This window comes from Sitophilus oryzae, unplaced genomic scaffold (genome assembly GCF_002938485.1).
Source record: "Sitophilus oryzae breed Bouriz unplaced genomic scaffold, Soryzae_2.0 scaffold_907_pilon_pilon, whole genome shotgun sequence".
Classification (NCBI taxonomy): domain Eukaryota; kingdom Metazoa; phylum Arthropoda; class Insecta; order Coleoptera; family Curculionidae; genus Sitophilus; species Sitophilus oryzae.
Window position 1 is genome coordinate 729903 of NW_022147536.1, and position 24249 is coordinate 754151.

Sequence of the window (24249 nt, forward strand, 5' to 3'; positions counted from 1 at the left end):
ACATCTCCGACCTGTTAAATTTTGTTGAAGTGGTAACAATGGAGTTTTTGCTCCTAGTATAATATCTCCCCAGAACATTACAGTTCCTCCTTTATATCTTGGTACAAATTTGGCAGCCTGGAGTCTCGCTCATCTTCCTGGAGCTCTGAGAGCCCGAATTCGATAGTTATCTGATCTTAGGCCAATTCTGGTCTTATCCCAAAAAAAAGAACACCTTGCCAATTCTCAGTTGTCCAGTTTTGAAGTTCAAGGCTTCAATTTAGCCGGTCAATTTTATTTTGCCGAGATAACTGTGGGATCCGTAACTCTTTCCTACTGTAAAACCCTCGTGCACGAAGTCTTTTTCTTATGGTTTCAACTGAAACATTCACACTTGCAGCTGCCAGAAGTTTTCTTTGTAGCTCAGGATGAGAAACATTGGGATTTATTCTAGCAATTTAGCACACCAGGCGGTCTTGTAGTTCAGTTATGACTCTTATCTATCTTGTAGTTCTTTGACGACTCTGTCTAGGCCTATCTTTGAGTATTCCTAATTCCAAGTACCTTGCATATGTTTTCGATACAACACCCTGGGTAACGCCTACTATCTCTGCTACGTCTCTTTAGAGCATTCCTTGTTCGGTTAGAGCAATAATTCTTCCCCTCCGTACATCTGTTAATCCAACATAAGGCATTTTTTAATTTTTTCGGATTGAATGAAAATTACCGGACAATCGTGATTTTACTACTGAACACAAAATTCAATAGAAAATAAATCGCAGCACTCGTTTATTCTTTATCATGTTTATTTACAACAAAACGCTTTATCTTAAAATTGTATACCAATTTTTATCCTTGCAAGAAATAAAGGGTGAGTCCATATAAGTTTGGTTGTGTGCCTATTCGACGGCGCTGTTCGGCGGTGAGCAATTGGACTCCTTTATTTTGCCGAAGAATAATTACTATCTGAAGATTAATCCAAACCTACAAAACTAGCCCTAGGTCATTTTGACGTGTGTAATATTATATTAACTTAAATCCTTTTTTAAAAGTTAAGGAACAACCGATATATGCAATATCCCCGACCTCGAACTCAATAAAATTAAATGTATTCAATTGCTCCCTCTGTTTTCGGCCGCGACCCCTCAATATTAAGCGCGTCTTCGTGAACTGCCTTAATAAAGCGGCTCTATCTCAGTAGAGTAGCTTTTCATGCCTGCCAATAATCCACTCTTTAGGGTCCTACAATAGAATACTAATTGCTGGAGTCGGACTCCGTCTGAAAATATAAAGCGCAATTTATATTTGAGGCTGGTTTAGTTATGGACGTACATTTTTTATAACTAGGATAATTTTAAACTAAAATATGTTTAATGTTGTGCGTTCTAACTGGTAAATTAAAAAATTAGTTTTTCTACAAACGTCAGTAAAAATATAATTTTTAACGCATGCTGTCAGTGCCTAAAATGTGACATTATGTCATTGATGGTAAAAGTCACGTGATTTACTTTTAACACTGAGGCGATAATTGAAAAAAAAAGAAACATCAAGTCAACGTAAAATAATTATTTACTCAAATTAACTGTACAATTAGTGAAATTACAATTGGAATAAGTTATTCCATGGCCAATTTCATTTATAGCTGTAGTACAAGTAGAAGCTATCTCTGACGTGAATCTTGTACCAAGATTAGAAGCAATGGTAGTATCCGCTGAGGTTCTGAATAAAATTTGACTTGCTATACTCGTTTTATTTTGTAAAGAGTCTTCTATATAACCCTCCGGCTACGGTACTGGACTTCCATCGACCGTGTCGCTTAATTGTATTAAGATTAGCCCCAGAATCTGCCAGCAAACTAGCCTAGGATCCACGGAAGCAATGTCCATTATAAAGATGAGAATCGGGCAAATTTAGAAATTTAGCAATATTGGCAGGCATCTTACCAAATGTGTTGATTCCAACTGGAGTCGTGGCACATTTATTCTTAATATATTTTATAAATATTCTTGAATGTTGATGGTCGCTGGTCGGAGAGCTATGTACTTTTTGTAATAATTCAAATATAATACACCAGTAATAAGAAATGTTCGTTCCACATTAGTTTTTGTATCTGGAATATGCACGATTAATGAAGTTCCCACATCCTCGATATTATTTAATGTCAAGTTGCATAGTTCTTCACGACGGCACGCTCCAAATATGCCGAAAATTACGGAAAATTTGTTCGAAGGGACGGGAGTCCCAAGCTTCCCTTCCCACAAAATAAAATACCACTTTTAGCACTTATATCACAAATAAATATTATTTTACGTGAATTATCAGTCAAAATCATCATCATCATCATTTTCAGCTTACTCAACCATTTCCAATTATGGTGTAGCGTCCCTCATATACTCTCTTTGTAGTTGGGCCCATTGATTTCTATGCAGGTTCAAGATATCTCTACTAATTTCCTAATATCATGGTCCCATCTCAGGTTTGGTCTTCCTCTAGCCCAAGTAACAAAATTCCGACTTCCGACTAGTTTTGACTACGCGCAACGTTGAAATTGGTACTTTTCCCTGCCCTATGCATACCCAAACCTCAAATTACGTAGCCAAAACGTCGCTACGACGTTGCCCTTAAACAGTTGTATATTTTGACCCTTAACAACGTTGGTAAACGTTGTAGAGCACAACGTTGTTAGAAGTGGGGTTTTATACCGTTGTCATTACGTCGCCAGAAGGCATGTTTATTGCACTACAGAATAACAAACGTAGTACAACGTTGTGCAACGTACTTTTAAATTACGAGTGTAAGTACATACTAACTACAACGTAATACAACGTTTCATTAAACGACCCAAAGCAACTTCAAAATTATAACCAATTACTACTTTGGATTACGGCGACAAGCGCGACGATATCGACTTTTGTTGTGAAAGCGGAATTATCTACACCTAACCTCAAAAAATTCTGTACTGTACTGTCCACAGAGCAATTGGTTAGGCATTTTTTCTGTGGTACTTACTGTGTAAAGCAAAAAGAAGATTATAGGAAAAAAGTATACAGGGTTGTTCACCACATACGACACGGAGTATTGTAGCTAAATAATTAGATTTTTACAAATTGTTAGTTTTGGGTTCGTTGAAGGACTATTAGAGCTACAATTTAAAAATATTTTTACAAGATACAGAGTGTCCTAAATAAATAAAAAATATCAAAGTTGTATTTTTTGAAATGGAACACCCTGTACATTATTGCATTTTTAGTTTCTACGATTAAAATGAAGGTAAATTTGATTAAGGTTTATTACACTTAAACCTTACCGTTTTTGAACTATTTTCAATTTTGTGAAATTGCAGTAAAAATTTTAAGGCTTCATTTCTCCAAGGGTATTTAAGTTTTTAATACTAAATATTTACTGAAGTCTATTTATTGATCAGTTATTGTGTTGCAATAATAAAAATAATACTACCTCATACAGAGTGTTTAAAAATTTGTTTTAGATTATTTCTAGCTTTAAGCGGCAATAACTTGTTTAATTTAAATGAAACGCCCTATATATTTTGGAAGAATTAGATGCACAATTTAATTGTCTATCAAATTGTATTATACCACTTTTTATCTATCCCTTCAAGCTTTCGTAGAAAATGCATTTTCTTATAATTTAGACCTCATTTATCAATATACCCATGGAATATTGACATTTTAGATTGTTTCTAAAGCAACAAATGTATAAAATGTACAGGCTAGTAATCCTATCGTTTTTAGCAAAATTATAATATTACTAGCCCATTTGTATGCAAAAAGAAAACTATTTAAATCTTTATAAAAGAGTATACCATTAATTAAATATACCACCATTATTTCCGCCCAAATACTAATTAATTACATACTTAATTATGTTCGTTAATAAATTATTCTAAATAAATGTGGATTTGAATCAGAAATCAATATAATAATAAGTTATGAAAATGAATGTCTCTGTTGTTATAAATAAGCATTTTTCAAAAAATGAAATATCGTTTTTAAGGTGTTTTTTTACCACACTGTCTAATACACATAAAAATTAAGTTTTTTAGTATCTGGAGCAATTATTATTAATCAGCGCAAACAGTCAATTAACTCTTTAACAAATAATTAAACAGTTTTTTTTTATTTTTTAATAAATTAAACAAACTCTATCGACAATATTAGTATTTGTACTCTTTAAATATTTGGTAAATCTTTAAAAATAATCTAAAATGTCAGTATTCCATGGGTATATCATGTATAAATGAGTTTTAAATTACAAGAAAATGCATTTTCTACGGAAACTTGAAGAGATAGGTAAAAAATGGTATAATACAATTTGATAGACAATTAATTTGTGCATCTGATTCTCATAAAATATACAGGGTGTTTTATTTAAATTAAACAAGATATTGCCGTTTAAAGCTAGTAATTATTTAAAATAAAATTTTAGACATTCTGTATAAGATAGTATAATTTTTATTATTGCAAAACAATAACTGATCAATAAATAAACTTCAGTAAATATTTAGTATTAAAAACCCTTGGATACCCTTGGAGAAATGAAGCCTTAAAATTTTGACTGCAATTTCACAAAATTGAAAATATTTCAAAAACGGCAAGGTTTAAGTGTAATAAACCTTAATCAAATTTACCTTCATTTTAAGTGTAGAAACTAAAAATGCAATAATATACAGGGTGTTCCATTTAAAAAAATACAACTTTGATATTTTTTATTTATTTGGAACACTCTGTATCTTGTAAAAATATTTTTAAATTGTAGCTATAATAGTCCTTCGACGAACCCAAAACTTACAATTTGTAAAAATCTAATCGTTTAGTTACAATACTCCGTGTCGTATGTGGTGAACAACCCTGTACTCTACTACTTTTTATAGAAAAAGGAAAAAGTATTAAGAAGAAAGTCAGCGAGCAGGTCAGTGTCCGAAAAATGAAGTGGAAATAACGAGTTTAGGTTCGTCATCCACATTCCCGCAATGTGCTACTAGTGGTACCTTATCATCAATGGATACTATAGAAATAAATACAGTACACCTGAAGCCCATACAACAGAGGAATAATATGAGAATAATGATCCTCCAGAAGAGCAGTCAACTGAAATTCATCCTGACGTCTTTTCGACCAAAAAATAAAGACATTTTTAAGTCAGTGGAGTGTACAAAATAATATATCCCATTCAGCTGTAAACTAGCTTTTAAAAGGATTATCATCTTGTGATATAAAAGGGCTGCCGATTGATGCACGTGGAGTGGTAAGATCAACAATACTTCCTGTACGGCTTTTTTAACAATAAATAAATAGAAATACTGATCTAATGTCAGCGATCTTATTAACGAGTATGTGACCACCACTACCAAAGGATGACCCAGCTTTATTCTTTATTTTATTTTTCCTTGGTAAAAAAGAGCACTGTAAGAAGGAATTTTGTTATTTACCTCCTAGATGTCGGTAGGGTTCAGAGGTCCTATTTCGTCAAAGCAGGTGTCAATTCCTGAACCAAAAGTTGGCATAGGTGACCCAAAGGTCGGTTACCGCACCTTATGCACTATATTGGTATTGTAATGGAATATTTTAGAGCAGACAACAAACCTAGCTTGTTATAAGTGTATCATGTGTTTCCGCCCTTAAATTGGTTTTTTTCAGAAGATCGTAAAAACTGTTTAGAATGAAGGACCCGTTTCTCTGGGAAAAACTAAATATTTTTCTGTTGGGTGTAAAATCCCACGTCCATAAATTAATATAATATTGCTTTGAAACAGCTAGAAACGACTAGCATCAGTCATTAAGGCTGTAAAACCCTAAATTTTAACTTCGAGATTATATAAGCAAAACCCCTAGAAAGCAATAAAACTCCTAAGACGACACTCTTCTCACGATAGACCTCCCACGGGCTAATACAAACAGATTTTGGATAAAAACAAGTATAATTGTTAATTTAAATATTAAAGTAAAGTTCACGTAATGATATTCTGAAGGTTAAGGACTGTCCTCCTTTTTTATCCAAAATATCCAAAAGTATGTGAAATAAATAAACTTATAAGATAAAACAGCGGAATCTAATGAAATCAAATTATAAATATGATTTGTTTGGTTTTTTAAGGACATACCTTAAAATATACTTTATTTAGGGTTAGATTTAATCATGTGTAATTGTGTTTACGGTAATTATAATATTTACACGGATATTAGTAATAATTTGGAAATAATATAGAAATGCTCATAGTAACGACATCTGTGACAAGTAGGGCGAACTAGACCGGGAATGACAGGGTAGTTGAGGTTTCTCAGACCAATCAGACGGTTCCTGAAAAGCGAACCCGAAGAGGATTTGAGAATGGCTCGGCTTTTGGTGGTTCCCTATTCTTTTTACCCGCCCATTTTAAAGATTTCGAGATTTAGGAATATAGTTTTTTGGATCAGTTCGGTACTGACTTTTAAATTAGACGGTCGAATTTACTCCGTGTAGATCTTATATTATCCAGTGGTTTCTTTTTAATAATTTTAGTAAGTTTTCTATTTAAAGATTTTCTTAAATATTCAATTCTCAAGTTAGGAAATTTTAAACATTTCATGTATAAAGATTTTTAATTTGTTGTTTTAGATTTTCTTTAATAATTTTTATTAACGATTTAAGACTTTCTGTTTGTTCTAAAGGCTTTAGTAAAAGTTAGATGTCATCACACAAATGATTATATTGCAATTGTTCTTTTTATTAAATTCTAATTTAAATCCAATTGTTCAGTTAATATTTTTTTGAGATATTCATTTTCTGGCAATGAAAATTCTAAGAAAGATTTGAATTGTATGCTAATTTTAGATAATTTAGATTAGACTAATAAGAAGAATATTTTGTATTTTTAACTTTATCACTTCTGAATTTTAATATCATTTATTAGTTATTTTTGATTAAATTTCGTTCCTTTTTTTTTATTTCATTAATAATTATAAATGTCTTGTTAAATCTTTTTCTTTATTTTCATTTATTTATTTTTTTATATTAAATATAGTTAGGTGTTGTGAAAAATCGGCATTTTATTTTTTTACTCTCACCTTTTCACTAAAATATTAAACTATCTAAAAGAACACTGTGATAACCGGTCGAGTGGTTTAATGTAAAGAATGAATCCAAGACCGAAGTGGAAGATCTACAAGGAGATCAATGAAATCTTCGACAGGTTCTTGTTGGTGATGAAATGCTGACAGATGTTGACGTAATAAGGTAAGTGGTGGTAGAATTGTATAGTAACTGAATTTAGAAAGAACTCTTACCATAAAAGTGCGATACCTTAATTTCTATTTTTAGCTGGATATATTTTGTTTTTTTATATGTAAACGATAATCTATATTTACGCTCTGAAAAGTCGGTGTTCTCATTATCCAAGTTCTGCCTACCGCTCAGTAAATTATTTTAATTATAATTATATAAAGGCCACACTACCATGTTAACGGACAAATCTTGAAAGTTTTGTCACAGTATTTTAAAGGTTGCCTCAGGCAACTCCGCCATTTTAATACGATTTATCTTTTCGTGCGTTGTGGACGAATCGAATCAAATATCAGAAACCACAAAATACTGCGAATATTGTTCAAAAACTGTATCTGTTAGGGTTGTAAGATAATTTTCCTGACAGATTTCGTATATTCGTCTCAAACTTAAACAAAAAAAAAAGTTAGGTTAACCTAGTAAACTATAATTTTAAAATTAAAACTAGGAAATAAAAAAGGGGTTTTGCCATATTTCGCAGTGTCTTGGTCACTTTCAACAGTAAACTAATCTTCGTTGATGAATTTCAAATGCCGACATCTCAAAACTTTGCAGATTTGTCGAAGTTAAATTCACCTAGTTATTTCTTAATGGAGCATAATATATTCCATTTCTAATTCATACATCATTCATTTTGGTTTCCCCATGGTTGAATATAGTAATATTTGATGAGGAATATTTTTAACTCTAACCCCAAAATATCGCGAATCGGCATGAAAAACAACTTTTAGCACACGACGTACTACGTCGCCTCAAACAACGTCGCCAACGTTGGCGACGTTGTAGCGACCCTAAAAACATCCACCATTTTGGTGCAAATATGGGTCGCTTAGATGTCGCTTCGACGTTGTCCGGCAACGTTGGGTTGCTCCTGGCGACGTTGTGATTACGTTGAACAACATAATTTTGCTACTTGGGAGTAGTGATGAGTTGTTATTTAACTATCTGTTATTTTATAACAATTATTTATAAATAACATAACGCAACCGTTACTACTTCTAAAAAATAACAGATATAAAATAACGACACGTAGAGATCGGCCGCTCGTGAAACGAAAAACGAAGTCGACGCTCTGCATCACCACGAAATTCTATGCTGCTCGAAGCAATTTCAAAAAACAACTAGTATGGATGGAAAACATGTTATTTCGTCAACCATCGATACAGGCGGCGAGACAACGGACAACGGAGTGGGGAAAGCGCTACGGCGAACGTAGCTGCTTCGGTCGATACCGTCGATGGTCGTATTTACAACAGCTTAAAAATAATAGGATATAAAAGAAGCAGGTTTTTTGAAACAGTTGCGGGCATAACGCCTGGCGATGGAGATAACAGGTGTGGGAAAGGAACGCTGCTGCATCGGTCGATTGTCGATGGAGGCTCGCAACGGGTTGGAGAAGCAGTCATTTTAGATATGTTGTTTTTCAACCTGTTACGAGCATAACAGGGCGGTGATCGAGATAATCGGTGTGGGAAAGGAACGCTGCTGCATCGGTCGATTGTCGATGGAGGTTCAAAACAGGTTGGGGAATAACGCCCATCAGTTGTTTTAGATACATTCTGTTTCAACCTGTTACGAGCATAACGGACGGAGGTCGAGATATTATGGCGCTGTATGTTTCAGTACTTACTTATTAAGTTTCAATATTTAGGTATTTATTTATTCTGAAAAATTTTCAGAATATTTTAAGATTTTTTAAAAATGTATACAGGGTGTTTTGAAAAATCTGCTCATTGATTAATCACGATCCTGCTTAAAGCCCTTGACGTAAAAAGCTGATTTTGGAAAACGGATTGACTTTAGTGTGTAGAGGTTCGATAAGAAGGGATTTTTCGAAACTCGAATTCTAAGGGGGTGAAACTACTCTCAAATATTAGAATATTTTTTATTTAAAAACCGGTGAGTTTTTCGGAAAAACTCTTAAAACACGTATATTTTATTATGTTGTTTTACATATTTTAAGATTTGTTAAAAATATATACAGGGTATTTCATAAAATATGACCATTGAGTAATATTCTGCTTAAACTGCTGGGCGTTTAAAGTTGATTTTTTGCAAACGGATTGACAGTGGGGTTGAGGTTCGATAAGGAGGGGTTTCTCGAATCTCAAATTCCAACAGGGTGAAAACGCCTCTCAAATATTACAATATTTGTTATTTAAAAAACGGTTAGTCTTTCGGGAAAACGCCTGGACACGCATAATTTATTTTGTTTTTTTTTACATATTTTGAATTTTTTTAAAAAATCATACAGGGTGTTCCAAAAAGTTGAGTAATTGATTAACCACGATTCTGCTTAAACTGCTCGACGTTAGAAAGCTTATTTTTGGCAAATATGAGAAAATTTTATCCAGTTTGTATGTTAATGGAAATTCTTGTTTTGCTTTATCATCACCATTTGAAATTATTAATTCGACGCGAACAAAGTCGCGGGTACACGCTAGTTTAAGTGTAAAATTAATTCGAACTCTAGTGTGTAGTTGGTTTACTTATGAAGAATATACTACACATTTTCTTATATTGCTATTTTTTTTACCGCAAATGGTAAAATCATAACTAAGAGCTTCTCGCCCGTCGAGTGATATGCACCCTGTACACTGCTACGCAATTCAGGATCTACGCGGATCGAGGGGCAGGGCGTAGGTAGATCGCAATGTGTAGGTATAGACGAGTGGCGGAATTTTGGCTTTTTTATATCGCAATTTGTAAACAGCGCTTATTTGTAAACAACGAACGTTTTTAGAGAGGTATTTTAGATAACAATCGATATTTAGAAATGTTTTGACACCCTGGAAATACTACCACCGAGCACGTCATTGTCGCAACTGCGTTAATACGCCTGGCGGTGACCGCCTCATATTCTTTCAGATATTTAGCAATAAAATAAAGAAACCTGTTATTTTTAAGCTGTTATTTTAAGCTGTTTTTTATAAATAACTATAACAGTTTCAACTGTTATCTAAAAATAACAGTTTTGCCCATCACTATTGCTGGGTAATAAATCAAAAGCAATTCTATTAGCAGCTTCTTCGATTTCTGCTGGGAAACACTCAGTTTCTTGATCACTTTCCATCATTTTACAAGAGTTGTGACACAAATTTGACATTAGTTGACACCAAATGATCGAATGTTTGGAATCTTTCAATTACCACAACCATAAACTTCATAATTAATTTGATTTCAAAAATTATTCATTAACGTAAAAAGTAATAATACCTTGATATTTACGAGTATAAACTTGTTTGTAGAAAAATCAGTTTGTGATACCTATGTGTGCTAAAAGTGATTTTATTTTGTTCGAAGGGACGGGAGTCCCAAGCTTCCCTTCCCACAAAATAAAATACCACTTTTAGCACTTATATCACAAATAAATATTATTTTACGTGAATTATCAGTCAAAATCATCATCATCATCATTTTCAGCTTACTCAACCATTTCCAATTATGGTGTAGCGTCCCTCATATACTCTCTTTGTAGTTAAGCCCATTGTTTTCTATGCAGGTTCAAGATATCTCTACTAATTTCCTACGCAATTCAGGATCTACGCAGATCGAGGGGCAGGGCGTAGGTAGATCGCAATGTGTAGGTATAGACGAGTGGCGGAATTTTGGCTTTTTTTATATCGCAATTTGTAAACAGCGCTTATTTGTAAACAACGAACGTTTTTAGAGAGGTATTTTAGATAACAATCTATATTTAGAAATGCTTTGACACCCTGGAAATACTACCACCGAGCACGTCATTGTTGCAACTTGCAACTGCGTTAATACGCCTGGCGGTAACCGTCTCATACTCTTTCAGATATTTAGCAGTAAAATAAAGAAACCTGTTATTTTTAAGCTGTTATTTTAAGCTGTTTTTTATAAATAACTATAACAGTTTCAACTGTTATCTAAAAATAACAGTTTTGCCCATCACTACTTGGGAGGTCTCTTAATTCCTCCTGGGTACCATGGTGTAATTTTTGTAGTCCATCTGTTGTTCGTTCTTCTTGCCAGTGTTCGACCCATTGCCATTTGTGGTATCCACTCTATACTTTTACGGTCTCTCTTAGTTATTCCCAGAATATTTCGTTCCATTGAGCGTTTTGCGACCTGCAGTTTCCTTATAATGTCCGTTTTAAGTGTCCAGGTTTAGCATGCCTAGATCACGACTGGTAGAACACATTGGTCGAATGTTTTCTTCTTCAGATAGAGTGGCATTCTAGATTTTAATATGATTTTCTTTCATAAGTACTCCATGCTAACTTAATTCTTCTGTTGATTTCTGGTAGTAGAGAATCCGAGCTTGCTATTAGTTGTCCCAAATATATATATTCTTCTACTTCTTCTACTACTCTCTTTCCACTAGTTTGTTGTACATTACTTTAATTTTTGCTAAATGCATTTTGAGACTCACTTTATTGCTGGCTGTATTTAGTTGATTAATTTGTGCTTGTAGTTCTTTAGGACTATTGGCAATTAGGACTATGTCATCCGCGAATCTTATATGGCTAAGATATTTTCCATCTATTTTTAATCCTTTGTTGGTCCAGTCGAGTTGACGGAGAATTTTTACTAATGTTGCTGTAAACTGCTTTGTGGATATAGCGTCTCTCTGTCGTACTCCTTTGCCGATTGAAAACTGTTTAAAAACAAAGTTATCAGTAAATATCTAATTGTTTTATACGTTCCAGTGAAACAATATATAAGCGATACCAATTAAACTTTTGGTACGTAATCGAGAGCGCGATTTTTCAATTCATTACTGCCCTCCATGGACATATTCGGCGCCGAGCTGACTAGCTGGAATTTAAATTGCTAGCTAGGGATTCAGGTGGTAGCTCTGCTCTAAAAATGTCAAGTTGCCACATTTATTTATTTATTTCCTGACATTGTCATTCGTTTTGATACTCTAGTCTATGACTCTAGTTTTGTATTACGAGTTTTTTGTTTAAATGAATTGTGTTGTGATACTTTAAGCTTAAAAATTATTTCTAGCAAACCTTGCAGTCGAATATTGTTCTTTTTAGAAACTCTTTTAGTGGGAAGTGTACAAAAGATAGATTAATAATCGTTACAAGAAACTCATTGCAACCTTATCAGAATATTTTGAACGGGAAAACGGTAGTAATGGCCTTTTATGTCCCTTAGGTGCTGTTAAATAAGTGAGTTTTGTTGATGTAAATAATAACTATTTATAATTATTTAACTTTTGGTTCCTAAAATATTTTGATTAAAAGTAAATAAGTGGGCAACGCTGTGCCGGCCAAGTTTAATCACGTGACCAAGAGTTTATTTAATATGATCTATAGATTTATAATTGCTATAACTCAAAACGTTTAATTTATAACAAAGTGGAAACAGTATTAACAAACAAGAATTAGGTACAAAGAATTTTCGGCACTAGGGAATATATTACCCAAATTTTTCTTTAACTCAATAACACGTCCCGTAAACATAAGTTTACAAACAACTATATTTTTAAATATTATATCCATATAATCATCCGGTTATACACTCACAGCCCACCAAGAGATAGAAGGTAATGAAAAAGCAAACAATCTAGCTAAAACCTCGGAGCGAACACTCCACTAACTGTACAGGTTGGGTCAAATTCGACGCTTTTAAATGGAAACACCCTTTTCTATAGGAGATAGACAAAAACTAATATCGGTGTATGGAGCTAAATTTTTGTCAAAAATATGATGGTGAAAACCGTATATCCATATCTGTTACCGTTTCGGAGTTACGGGGTGTTTTTCAAAAATACGCATTTTTAACAAATCGCTGTAACTTTTTTGCTATGGAAAATTTTGTATTTTTATGAAAACATTTCCAAAGCAACTTTTTACGTAGAATTTAATAGTTTAAGTATAATTTTTTCTAAATTAACAATTTAAGAATTATCTACAGAAAATTTGATTTTTTATATGGGACACCCTGTATATTTTTAATTTATTGAAAAGAATTTAAAATTACTTTTCCAAAAATATAACACACTTGATATTTTGCTCGATTCCTCTTCGAGATATAGAGTATATAAAAATTCGCCCGCTTTAATTAAGTAGGCTTTGAACGGCACCGGCTGTAATGCAAAAAAAATCTAGCTGTGAGCATCAATTAAAACGAAAATAATATTTGCTATGAGAGATGCAAAATTTTATAACAATTTAAAATATATTTAACCAACATCAACAAATATGAACTATATATAATAACAATAAAAATAAATAGCAAACCAAGACATGAGATTTTGCTACAGTTGTTCGACATATCGATCGTCTTCTGTTATGGACAGACGGGGCAGTATTTGAACATTTCTCGCGGAATTCATTAACTCAGTAGGGGTGAAAGATACCCTCTCATAACTGCTAAGTATTTCTAATTCATGTCTAGATTATACGGAAAAATAAGAAACCTTTATTCTTCCGCAAATATATCCATAGGGTTAGATCCACGGGCACTAAGTCAGGCGGCCTTGACGGCCAACGGCTGGGATCTTGGTTAGCTATTCAATTATTCTTGAAATTGGATGCAAAAATTTGCTGATAACTTCAGCGTTCAGAGGCGGTGAGTCGTCTTGCTGGAAAAATATGTTTTCGAGTTCCATTAAGGGCATATCATCAATAAGGGGTCCAAAGCCTACTAGTTAAAAGTGGCGAACTTTTAAAAACTCTGTATTTCGAAGGGGATTATAACAAAATATCTAGTATGTTATATTTTTGCAAAGGTAATTTTAAATTCTTTTCAGTTAATTAAAAATATAGAGGGTGTGAGTTCCGTTGGTATCTATCGGCACTATAATTATTGTAGTTTGATTGACCGTTGTTTCTGTATTGAGAAAAGTTTCCAACACGTTGATTAAAATTTCCTCTTCCTCGAAAGTAATTTCTTGATGTTCCTCTACTCTGTCGCCTGTTTGCATAGAAAACTAATGCGCTAGATGAGTTTTCTGCGGTGACATTTACAAATTTTTGTATAGCTTCTTCAACTGTCTGGAAACTTCCAGCTTCCATAATTATCTTGACTTTTTCTATACTTGTGTTGGTGCTTAAAGCCTTGACAGTGGTGTTTTTCGTGTAATTTTCTGCTACAGACTCTGATACGCCTTCGCTAATATATGCTTGTTTAAGTTTTTGTGTCAAATTTTCGATGTCCGCCATATACTTTGTATCATTATGATGTTTGAGATTAAGCATTTTAGAGGTGACCGATTGGGAGCTTTTAAATTATTAATTTTAAAAAAATTATTCTTAAATCATTAAATTCTACGTAAAAAGGTGCTTTGGAAATGTTTTCATAGAAATACAAAATTTTCCATAGCAAAAAAGTTACAGCGATTTATTAAAAATGCACATTTTTGAAAAACACCCCGTAACTCCGAAACGGTAACAGATATTGATGTGCGGTTTTCACCTTCATGTTTTTGATGAAAATTGAGCTCCAGACACCGATATTAGTTTTCGTCTATCTCCTATAGAAAAGGGTGTTTCCATTTAAAAGCGTCGAATTTGACCCACCCTGTACAAGATCGGTTCTGTTTCCCAAGTGGAAATAATCTAAAAGCGGAGCTCAAAATCCTGGAAGAATTCATACGTAACCTGGAATAGTAATCCTTCAACGGTCTAATATGCTCAAAGATATTACTCAAAATTTACGACCGAGAAAAAACAAAGAGATTTTCCTCGTAAGAACAATCTCCTAATTGTCACGAGGTTTTTAACAAGACACTGCCTCCTCAAAGAACGCCTATTAAGGCTAAGAAACAACGGCGAACGCATATTCTGTGGGGAAAATGGAGGAACACCAGAACACCTTATCACTGAGTGCCCCGAGACGACAACCATTCGTACCATAAACTTTGGTACGACTGATATCGGAGATGAAGAACTAACCTCCGTTAAACCGTCTCAAATACTGGCTTTTCTCAAAGACCTGTGCCTATGATAACTTATAACTGTATAGTTATAACAATAGGGATATATATATAATTCCTCCTCCCATAAAATCTACAATACTCATCCACTGCTAAACATAGACCTCTTTCAAATTGGAGCAACGGCCCAGCTACGTCGAAACACCGGTTCCCATTAGAACACCGAAGTTAAGCGACGGAAGGCGATGCTAGTTGATGGACGGGTGACCGGTTCGAAACTCTGTATTGTGCTGTTGTCCAAAAAAGACAAAAGTGTAAAATCTATTGCCACACACTGCTAATTCACGCCGGTTCGAGGCCGGATGAGATCGGATATCTCGTGAGTAAGAGTCGATTTAGACAGTTGCCAAGTCGGTAGGCCATTGACCATGATATGGCCGAGGACCGCGGTTCGGATTCCGCGTAAACAAAGTAGGCCCCGTCCAGATTAGCCCTGACAGCAAAAAGGAAACGTTAACTGAAATCTTTACTATTTCTTTCAAGTTGGAAGGTTCACGCTAGTAAAACGGGCAAGAAGATGACCAGTCTGTGACACGAGTATTTTAGTGAAGGTCTGTTATGAGTCGTCGTGAGAGGTTTTGTTTTTATTTTGGTTTGGGGTACTGGTGACAAAAAAAATTATTTAATGAAATGGTAATTATGCCTTACTAAGTTATGAAAAAAACCAACTTATGTTTTGAGATTACCGATAGATTAAGGAGGGTTTGCGTTGTATTACGTTTGATGAACAGAGTGTTCCATTTCGTTTTACATTGTTTTATCCGTCCAGACAAGATGTACAAAGATGCGGTTTTCACATTAGTGTCCTGCCTTTTTTATGAAACTAAAAATACTACACACAAAAGTGTGGATAGGGTTATGGTTCCCTGGTATTGGGAGAATGGACTGGTTATAGGAAAACATAAAAAAAGAAGACGACCTTCCACTAGCCATAGCCTTTAGAGACTTTGAGAAGGCTTTCGACACGATATATCCTAAGACAATAATAGAAGCCCCAGCGAAACAAGGTATTGACAGACCTTATATAGAAACTCTTGCCAATATATACAAAGAATCCAAAGCAATAGTAATAATATATAAAACAAACCCAGAGTTCCCCAATGGAAAAGGAGTACGACAGGGAGGCGCGATATTTCCAAAACTTTACAGCAGCACTAGGAAATGTTTTCCGTCAACTGGACTGAACCAACAAAAGATTAAAAATAGATCGGGAATATATTAACCATCTAAGATTCGCTGACTATAGAGTCCTAATTGTCAATAGTCCTGAAGAACTACCAGCACAAGTTAATGAACTAAATACAGTCAGCAATAAAATAAAAATGGAAGTTCTAAATTCTTTTAGTTTCATTACTGAATTATCGTCTAGCACATTCAAAGAAATTACCTTATACTAATTATTCAGTTATTGTAAGGTTTGGAAATGAGTTTTGACCAACTATGTCTCCAATACGTCATATTTTATCAAATATATATTTTTATATAAATATTTTTTTACGAAACAGCATCTTCTCATAAAGAATATGTGTATCAAGTACAGTGAAATTATGTGAAGACTTAAATGTAGCCAATTTGATGTAGACCCAAGGGAACCATTCACGTATACGTCGACCTAGACATGTTCCTACAATAAACCTTATTAATTAAAACAATTAAAATCAGGTCGATGTAACGTGATGATTCAAGGTGAAATTCGCAGCAAGCATCTTTTGTCAATGGTGGAAATACAGAAAAATCCTTGATGTCGCACCTGTCGATGATTGAGACGAACTAAAGAATATAAAAGAGTATGCTGAAGAGAGCACCGAGACGACAACCATTTACGACACCGAGTTAATCAGATGATGAGTCGAACAGTGAGTTAGTGAGTTAAATGGTGAGTCGAAGAGTCGAATAGATAGTGAGTTAGTCAGTCAGCCAGTCTGTCAGAGAAGACAGCACATCATGTTTCTGTAAGTACCTACTCAGCATACGCTCCCAGTTTTGGCATTTCCAAAATTGTTCCATTTGTTTATAATGCCTATTTTACCAAAATAAATGTAATTTTGAAATGGTTGTTTTAATGGAAAGAGAGATAAAAAATGTCTATACCTATGTGGCGGATTTATCTCTAAAAAAATCCTATATGGGTATTTCGCGACTGCAAGAAAATCTACAAAATAAAAGAGTTACTTTTTGTAAACACTGCTGGCGTTAATCCAACGAAAACCACGTGTCAGCAGTTAGGTTTACTGATCAACAAATTTTTAACGTTTCGAGCAACTATTCGAGAACACTAAACACTGATAAGACTACTAGACACACTAAACAGATACGTGTACAAAAACCAATGACGTTCTGTTAAAATGACATTATATTAAGTTAAACTTCAAAACTAACAATTACTACCTGATAACAATTACTTAATAAGGTAAAACCAAATAGCCTCAAACTTTCTGTATGATTATTTTTAATTTGTTTTTAATTTTTAAGTATGTTATGTTTATTTATATTAATGTTTATTTTTTTTTATTTATGTTATGTTTATTTATATTTATAACTCCGCCTGCGCGATCACTGGGTGGATTGAGAAGCTCAGTGGTCGTGTTGCCGGTCCTAAACCCGGAAAAAGGAGGAAGGTTGTCGGGCTAGGTTAGCTCCCTACCCGACGTAAAAAAGAACCACGGCTCATAGAACCGACACTCTGCCTCGGAAAACGACTGATTTATTGATGATGACCCACGCAAGAAATAGGATAACGGCCTGGAAAAAGAAATGTATACTGCGCTTTGCCACCTGGAACATAAAATCATTAAACAACAAAAATCAAGACACCCTAAAAGAACTTAAAGATAATAAAATCGATATATGTGCCCTACAGGAGACGAAAAAGAAAGGTAAAGGTCAATTACAATACGATGACTACCTAGTGATCTACAGCGGAGTTGAAAAACAAACAAGGGCAAAAGAAGGAGTAGCAATCGCAGTAGCAAGAAAGTACCAATCAAACATACGGGACTGCAGTTATGTATCCTCACGAATCTTGGTCGTAAGAATGGAAACAGAAGATCAAAAACTAAATATAGTGTCAGTTTACTCACCTGAAGACAATAAACCAAAACAAGAAAGGGAGTCATTCTACGATCAACTCCAAAATACAATTCATCATTGCCAAGCGATCAACAAATATTAATTCTTGGAGATTTCAATGCCCGCATCGGAAATCAAATAATCCCTGGAATCAAGCAGGGGTTTAATGAAAATGTACTGAACGACAATGGAGAACTTATGATCGACTTATGCACATTCAATGAACTACGTATTAACAACACATTCTACGACCATAAAGAGCAACACAAATTCACATTTAGCAATACTAGAGGCCACAGATCTACAATTGACTATATTGTTACAAACAGATATATACATCCACTTCAAATATTAGATATCAGGACGTTGAACTCAGCCGATGTAGGAAGCGATCACAGTCCGTTACTTCTAATGCAAAAATCAAAATAAAATTTAAACCTCATAAGAAACTAGGACAAGCAACTCAAGAAGTTAAGATAAACATCGAATAGCTATGGGACTTGTCGATTAAACAACTATATGAGAAAAGACTGACAGAGAAAATCCAAGTAAACCCAATAAAAGCAGAGGATAGCATAAACACCTCCTGGGAGAAACTAAAGAACAACATCAAAGAGGCCGCATGTGAAGCTTTAGGCACCCGGTCTATAAAAAGAAATAATAGCGTCAAAATAAATAAAACTCCGTGGTTCCGTCCAGAAATTAAAGAAAAATGTAGAGAGAAAAAAATAGCATACCTCAACTACAGAACATTACGCACACGAGAATCATTCGAAACATATAGACGAATCCGAAACGAGACAACAGCACTAGTAAGACAAACAAAAAACCAACATTGGGAAATTTTCTCTAAACGAATGGAGAGTGACTTCTACGGACTTCAAAAACAAATTTGGCGCTTTATAGAAACGCAAAGAAAAGATATTAACGAGTTAGTTGAAATAAATCACATAGCAAGGGAATCCTGGATTGATTACTTGTCAGAACTATACAAATCAGAAGAAATAGAGGTTGAACTAAATACACCCGAAATAATGACCAACGACAACGTACAGATTGAGGCAGCCGATATAATTACATCCCTTCGAAAGCTAAAGAATAGGTAGATCCCAGGGCAAGATGATATCCCAAACGAATTACTTAAATATGGCGGCCAAAGTCTCATACAGCAGCTAACATCCCTGATTCAAAAAAACCTTTACCAACACAGGATACCCGATGAATGGCGAACCAGCACCACTATCTTGATGTTTAAAAGAGGAGATAAGAAGCTGCCCTCAAACTATAGAGGCATAAATCTTCTAAGCACCACACTAAAACTTACGACAAAAGTGATAACAACCAAAATAAACGACTTAACGTGCTTAGCAGATGAACAGCAAGGTTTCAGACCGGGCAGATCATGCACAGACGCGGTTTTTGTCATAAGACAGATAACAGAAAAATCAATCGAATATAACAAACCAGCGTATATGTGTTTTATTGATTTAGAAAAAGCGTTCGACCGTGTGCAGCTAAGAGACGTTATACACCATCTTTACAATAGGCAAATCCCACACAACCTCGTTAAAACCATACGAAACATATATGAAGCGAACCAAATTCAAGCTAAAATTAACGAGGTCCTGACCTAACCAATAAATGTAGGCTGTGGTATCCGACAAGGTGACTCCCTGAGCCCTCTTCTTTTCAACATCATTATGGACGAAATAATAGGAAATGTACGTTTACTGAAGGGATACAGTATGGGCGACCAGGAAATTACTATTCTATGCTATGCCGACGACGCCGTATTGGTAGCTGAAAATGAGAACGATCTACAGCGCTTATTACATCGATTTAATTGCACTGCCAAATCACTTAATATGATAATATCGACCCAGAAAACGAAATGCATGACGACATCAAAAGTACCACTAAGATGCAAACTGGAAGTCGAGGGCAATGTTATTCAGCAAGAGATAAAGTTTAAGTATCTAGGCATAGAAATCTCAGGATATGGTGATGTAGAAGCGGAGGTGCGAGAACGGACAACGAAAGCAACCAGAATAGCAGGATGCCTGAATTATACAATATGGCGAAATAAAAACATTGAGGTGGAGACTAAAGCGAGAATTTACAAAGCAACGGTACGACCAATAATGACATACACTGCAGAAACTCGACCTGATACAGCGAAAACTAAACAACTACTAGAAACAACCGAAATGAGAGTACTACGCAGAATAGCTGGAAAGACGCTTCTGGACAGGGAGAGAAATGAAAGCATAAGAAGAGCGTGCAAGGTGGAAAATGTAAATGAGTGGATACTCAGCAGAAAGGAAGAATGGAACGAGCATATCAGCAGAATGGACAACAGAAGGATAGTGAGAGTTGCACGCGACAAATCACCGCTAGGTCGCAGAAGCTTAGGACGTCCACGAAAACGATGGAGCGACGAACTTGTCAGTCTAACTGGTAGAGACGACGAAACCAAACAGGCGATTCACCTAGTATGAAGAAGGAAGGAAGAAGATGTTTATTTATGTTATGTTCTTTAAAATCAAAGAAGCGATTGCCATACCTTACTAACATCTACAGATGCATGAGCAATACATTTATTTTTATCAGATTGTATTAAAAACGCTTCTTTTATTTTTCTTTTAGAGGCTATCGCTTCTTTCATTATAATTTTGGAAGACTCGATTAAAAAATGTCAGATTACTGCTATATCTCCGAAACTATAATTTCAAAAATAGTCAAACCATGTCTTCAAATTCATTTACCCAGTAGTATGTATTAAAAACATTCTTTGTAACCCGTGTCTCAAAGAGTTTCTTAATAAAAATTAAAAGTTTTTAAAAAAGGTCCGATTAATGCTATATTTATCTCCTATAATCTCTATAGTATATAATTTAAAAAAAAGTCAAACTATGTTTTCAAATTCTAAGTAGTATGTTTTAAAAACATTTTTTGTAACCCGTGTCTCAAATAGTTTCTTAATAAAATTGATTGATTGACAAGCACAAGTTAATGAACTAAATACAGTCAGCAAAAAAGTAAAAAAGAAAGTTCAAAATTCTTTTAGTTTCAGTACTGAATTATCGTCCACCGCATTTAAAGAAATTACTTTATATTAATTATGAAGTTATTGTAAGATTTGAAGATAAATTTTGACCACTCTGTCTCCCAATACGTTAGATTTTATCAAATACAGGGTGTCCCAGAAATAAGTACAAATATTTTAATTGGTAGTATAGTTCAACCCCAGAAACACGCCTATGAGCTTTTTTCGAGAAATTTTTTTTAGTTTTTAGTTAAAAAAACTAATTTCTTGATAATATGACAACATAGGTATTAGATTAAATTTACAAGAAAGAAAATCCAAAAAAGGTACAGTGGTTCTCAACATTTTAGCAAAAAATCATTTTTTTTTTAATTTTTAAAGTAAAATAACTCCGTTATTTTGGATTTATTTGACAAACGGTAAAGAGTAAATATGTTTCTTTTATCGAGATCTACCACCCCTTAAAACACTTGCACTTATTTCTGGGACACCCTGTATATACTTAATATATGAAGATTTTCTTATTAAACAGCATCTTCAAAGATATAACCATTCTCATAAAGAATATGTTTATCAAGTACAGTAAAATTATGAAAATATGTTAATCAATAATAACATTAATAAGTTCTAGAATAATCATTCATCTTCTAACAACATTTAGTAACAAAATTACCAATTAAAATAGATTTTTTTATGTAATAAAGTTTTTTCGGCTTTAATTTAGCTCTTAAAGCTTGTTCCATTAATTCTGTTAATCGAATTCATAAACTTTATAAGATAAAGTTTAATATGCTTATCTTGATATATTTAACACTGTTATCAGTTAAATATACAGGGTGAATCTTAAATAAGTGCAAATATTTTAGGGGTAGTATATTTCGACCCACAAAACACGATTATGAGGTCTTTTTCGATTTCGAGAAAAAAAAACTTTGAAAATGTATTTTTTTTTTGTTTTTATTTAAAAAACATTATTTCTTGATAATATGGCAATATATTAGATACAAGATCAAATTTACCAGAAAAAAACACAGAAAAACTCGAGTGGTTCTCAAAATTTAAGCAAAATATATATTTTTTGGAAATTTTCAAAGTAAAATAACTCGGTTATTTTGGACTTATTTCAAAAACAGCAAAGAGAAAATATGTTTCTTTTATCGAGATCTACCAGCCCTAAAAATATTGGCACTTATTTAAGACTCACTCTGTATATCATTTCATATTGGATAAAAATGTAGTTACCACCTTTTATCCACCGCAATATAAAATTCTTGGAATAGAACAACAAGTTAGTATTATACTTTGGTAGTACTTATTTTAAAGTTAAACTAAATATTTGTAAGAAAACTTCAGCAGTCAATTTATAAGTACTTTACACTAAATTGTTTAATTGCCTGAAATAATAAATTAAACAAATATTTTAAGTAGAACAATTTTCATTTACTAAAAATATGTATACATATTATGTTGTTAAAGAGAGAATATACTTAGTAATGAATCTCATAATTCTTCTAATAATAAGATCTAAAGAAATTAAGTAAATTCGTAATTCAAAAATTACATTCAAAATAATATAAAATAGATTAAGAAATAAACAAAATCCTCAACTATTATCATGTCTTGAAAGAAAGTAACATAATTTTATTTATCACGGCCCACTTAGCATGTACATAACCTGACGTATACCTACCCTCACTACTAGAAGACGTATTAAATCCCAATATCTGATCTATACTATAAACAGCCCTCGACTTGCTTTCCTGCACAGATTTTGCCATAATCAACTCCCCAATTATCCTGCCTGACTCAGCAACAGCTCCAAAAAGATACAACTTCACCAACAAACTCGTAATATCACACCAAAACCGACACCAAACGACTGACGACTCTCCCCAAACTAAAGCGCTTCACAACCCTTTCGACACCCAGCCCATTCGCCAGACTCCGCCTCCGCTGCAACAGCAGCACGGGAGCGATAGGCCGCCGCGCATGCGCCGCCCACCCTCATGGTTACGCCTACCAGCGATAGATAATCGGCAGGGTTGCGCCTGTTAATGAAATTGATTAGGCCCGGGTTTATTAAAACGAGATTAAGTGAGTTTTTCAGGTGTTTCGAGGTGAGGAGGGGTGTGGAATAGCAATGGAGGGGAAGGTGAGGGGTAGGAGGCGGTGTTGGCTGTCGATCGGCCGGGAGGAAATGGAATTTATTTATGAAATGTAATTATAACGATAAGAAAGAGTGATTTATGTGAGAGCGGGGCTTAATGATAATATTGCTTTCGGAGTGAAGTGTTTCTGGGAGTTAACAGAAAGTTTTTTGTGTATTTAGATTATTCTTTATATTATTGTCTATTAATAGATTTTTTTTGTGTATAATTGTGTTTTTTATATAGTTTTTTAGCGATTTGAGACTTGATAGAAAGATGAAAAGATACATACAACCCAAGTAGCATTTTTGGACAAATTTTAGGTAATGGCTCTAATAATCGTGTCTGTTTTTTGACAAGATCCTTGTACTGATCTTTCCATCGTTCTCTTCTACGCACAATAAAACTTCCAAGTCGGTATCATCTCCTGTATCTTCTCTTTGTTCCTGCCTTGCTTCAAATCTGCAGTTATTTATTAGGGTACCTTTGGTCTCAAATATCAAGGAGAAATATTTAAAAAGAAATCGGCGATAACTCGTAAACGGGCTAATCAAAAATATCTAAAGTTATTCTTTTGAATGTGAGTTTTAGTGCTCTTCAATAAACTTAAATAGAATTATTCTCTAAAATAATTAGGTAAGCCAATAATTGACCCCATTAAAATTTACATGGGATTCCCTATGTCCCGCTCGACGATGCAACACCCGGTATAGAAGGGGCTTTAAAAATATGAAAGTACATTATTGAATTAAACGATGAATTTGCTTTTGTCAGAATTTTTTTTGTGCGAGAAAACCTAAAAACAAAGATCT

General features: G+C 34.0%; 1 protein-coding gene across 1 annotated transcript in view; it reads right to left on the reverse strand.

Moving 5' to 3' along the window:
• Window positions 1-23163, reverse strand: part of LOC115890703 (retinal homeobox protein Rax-like) — a 37755-nt gene extending 14592 nt beyond the window's left edge. The window contains exon 1 of the mRNA XM_030911007.1: window positions 22981-23163. Within this exon, the coding sequence (XP_030766867.1) occupies window positions 22981-23068 (88 nt within the window). The 5' untranslated portion in view covers window positions 23069-23163. The remainder of the gene's footprint in view (window positions 1-22980) is intronic.
• Between the last annotated feature and the right edge of the window lie 1086 nt (window positions 23164-24249).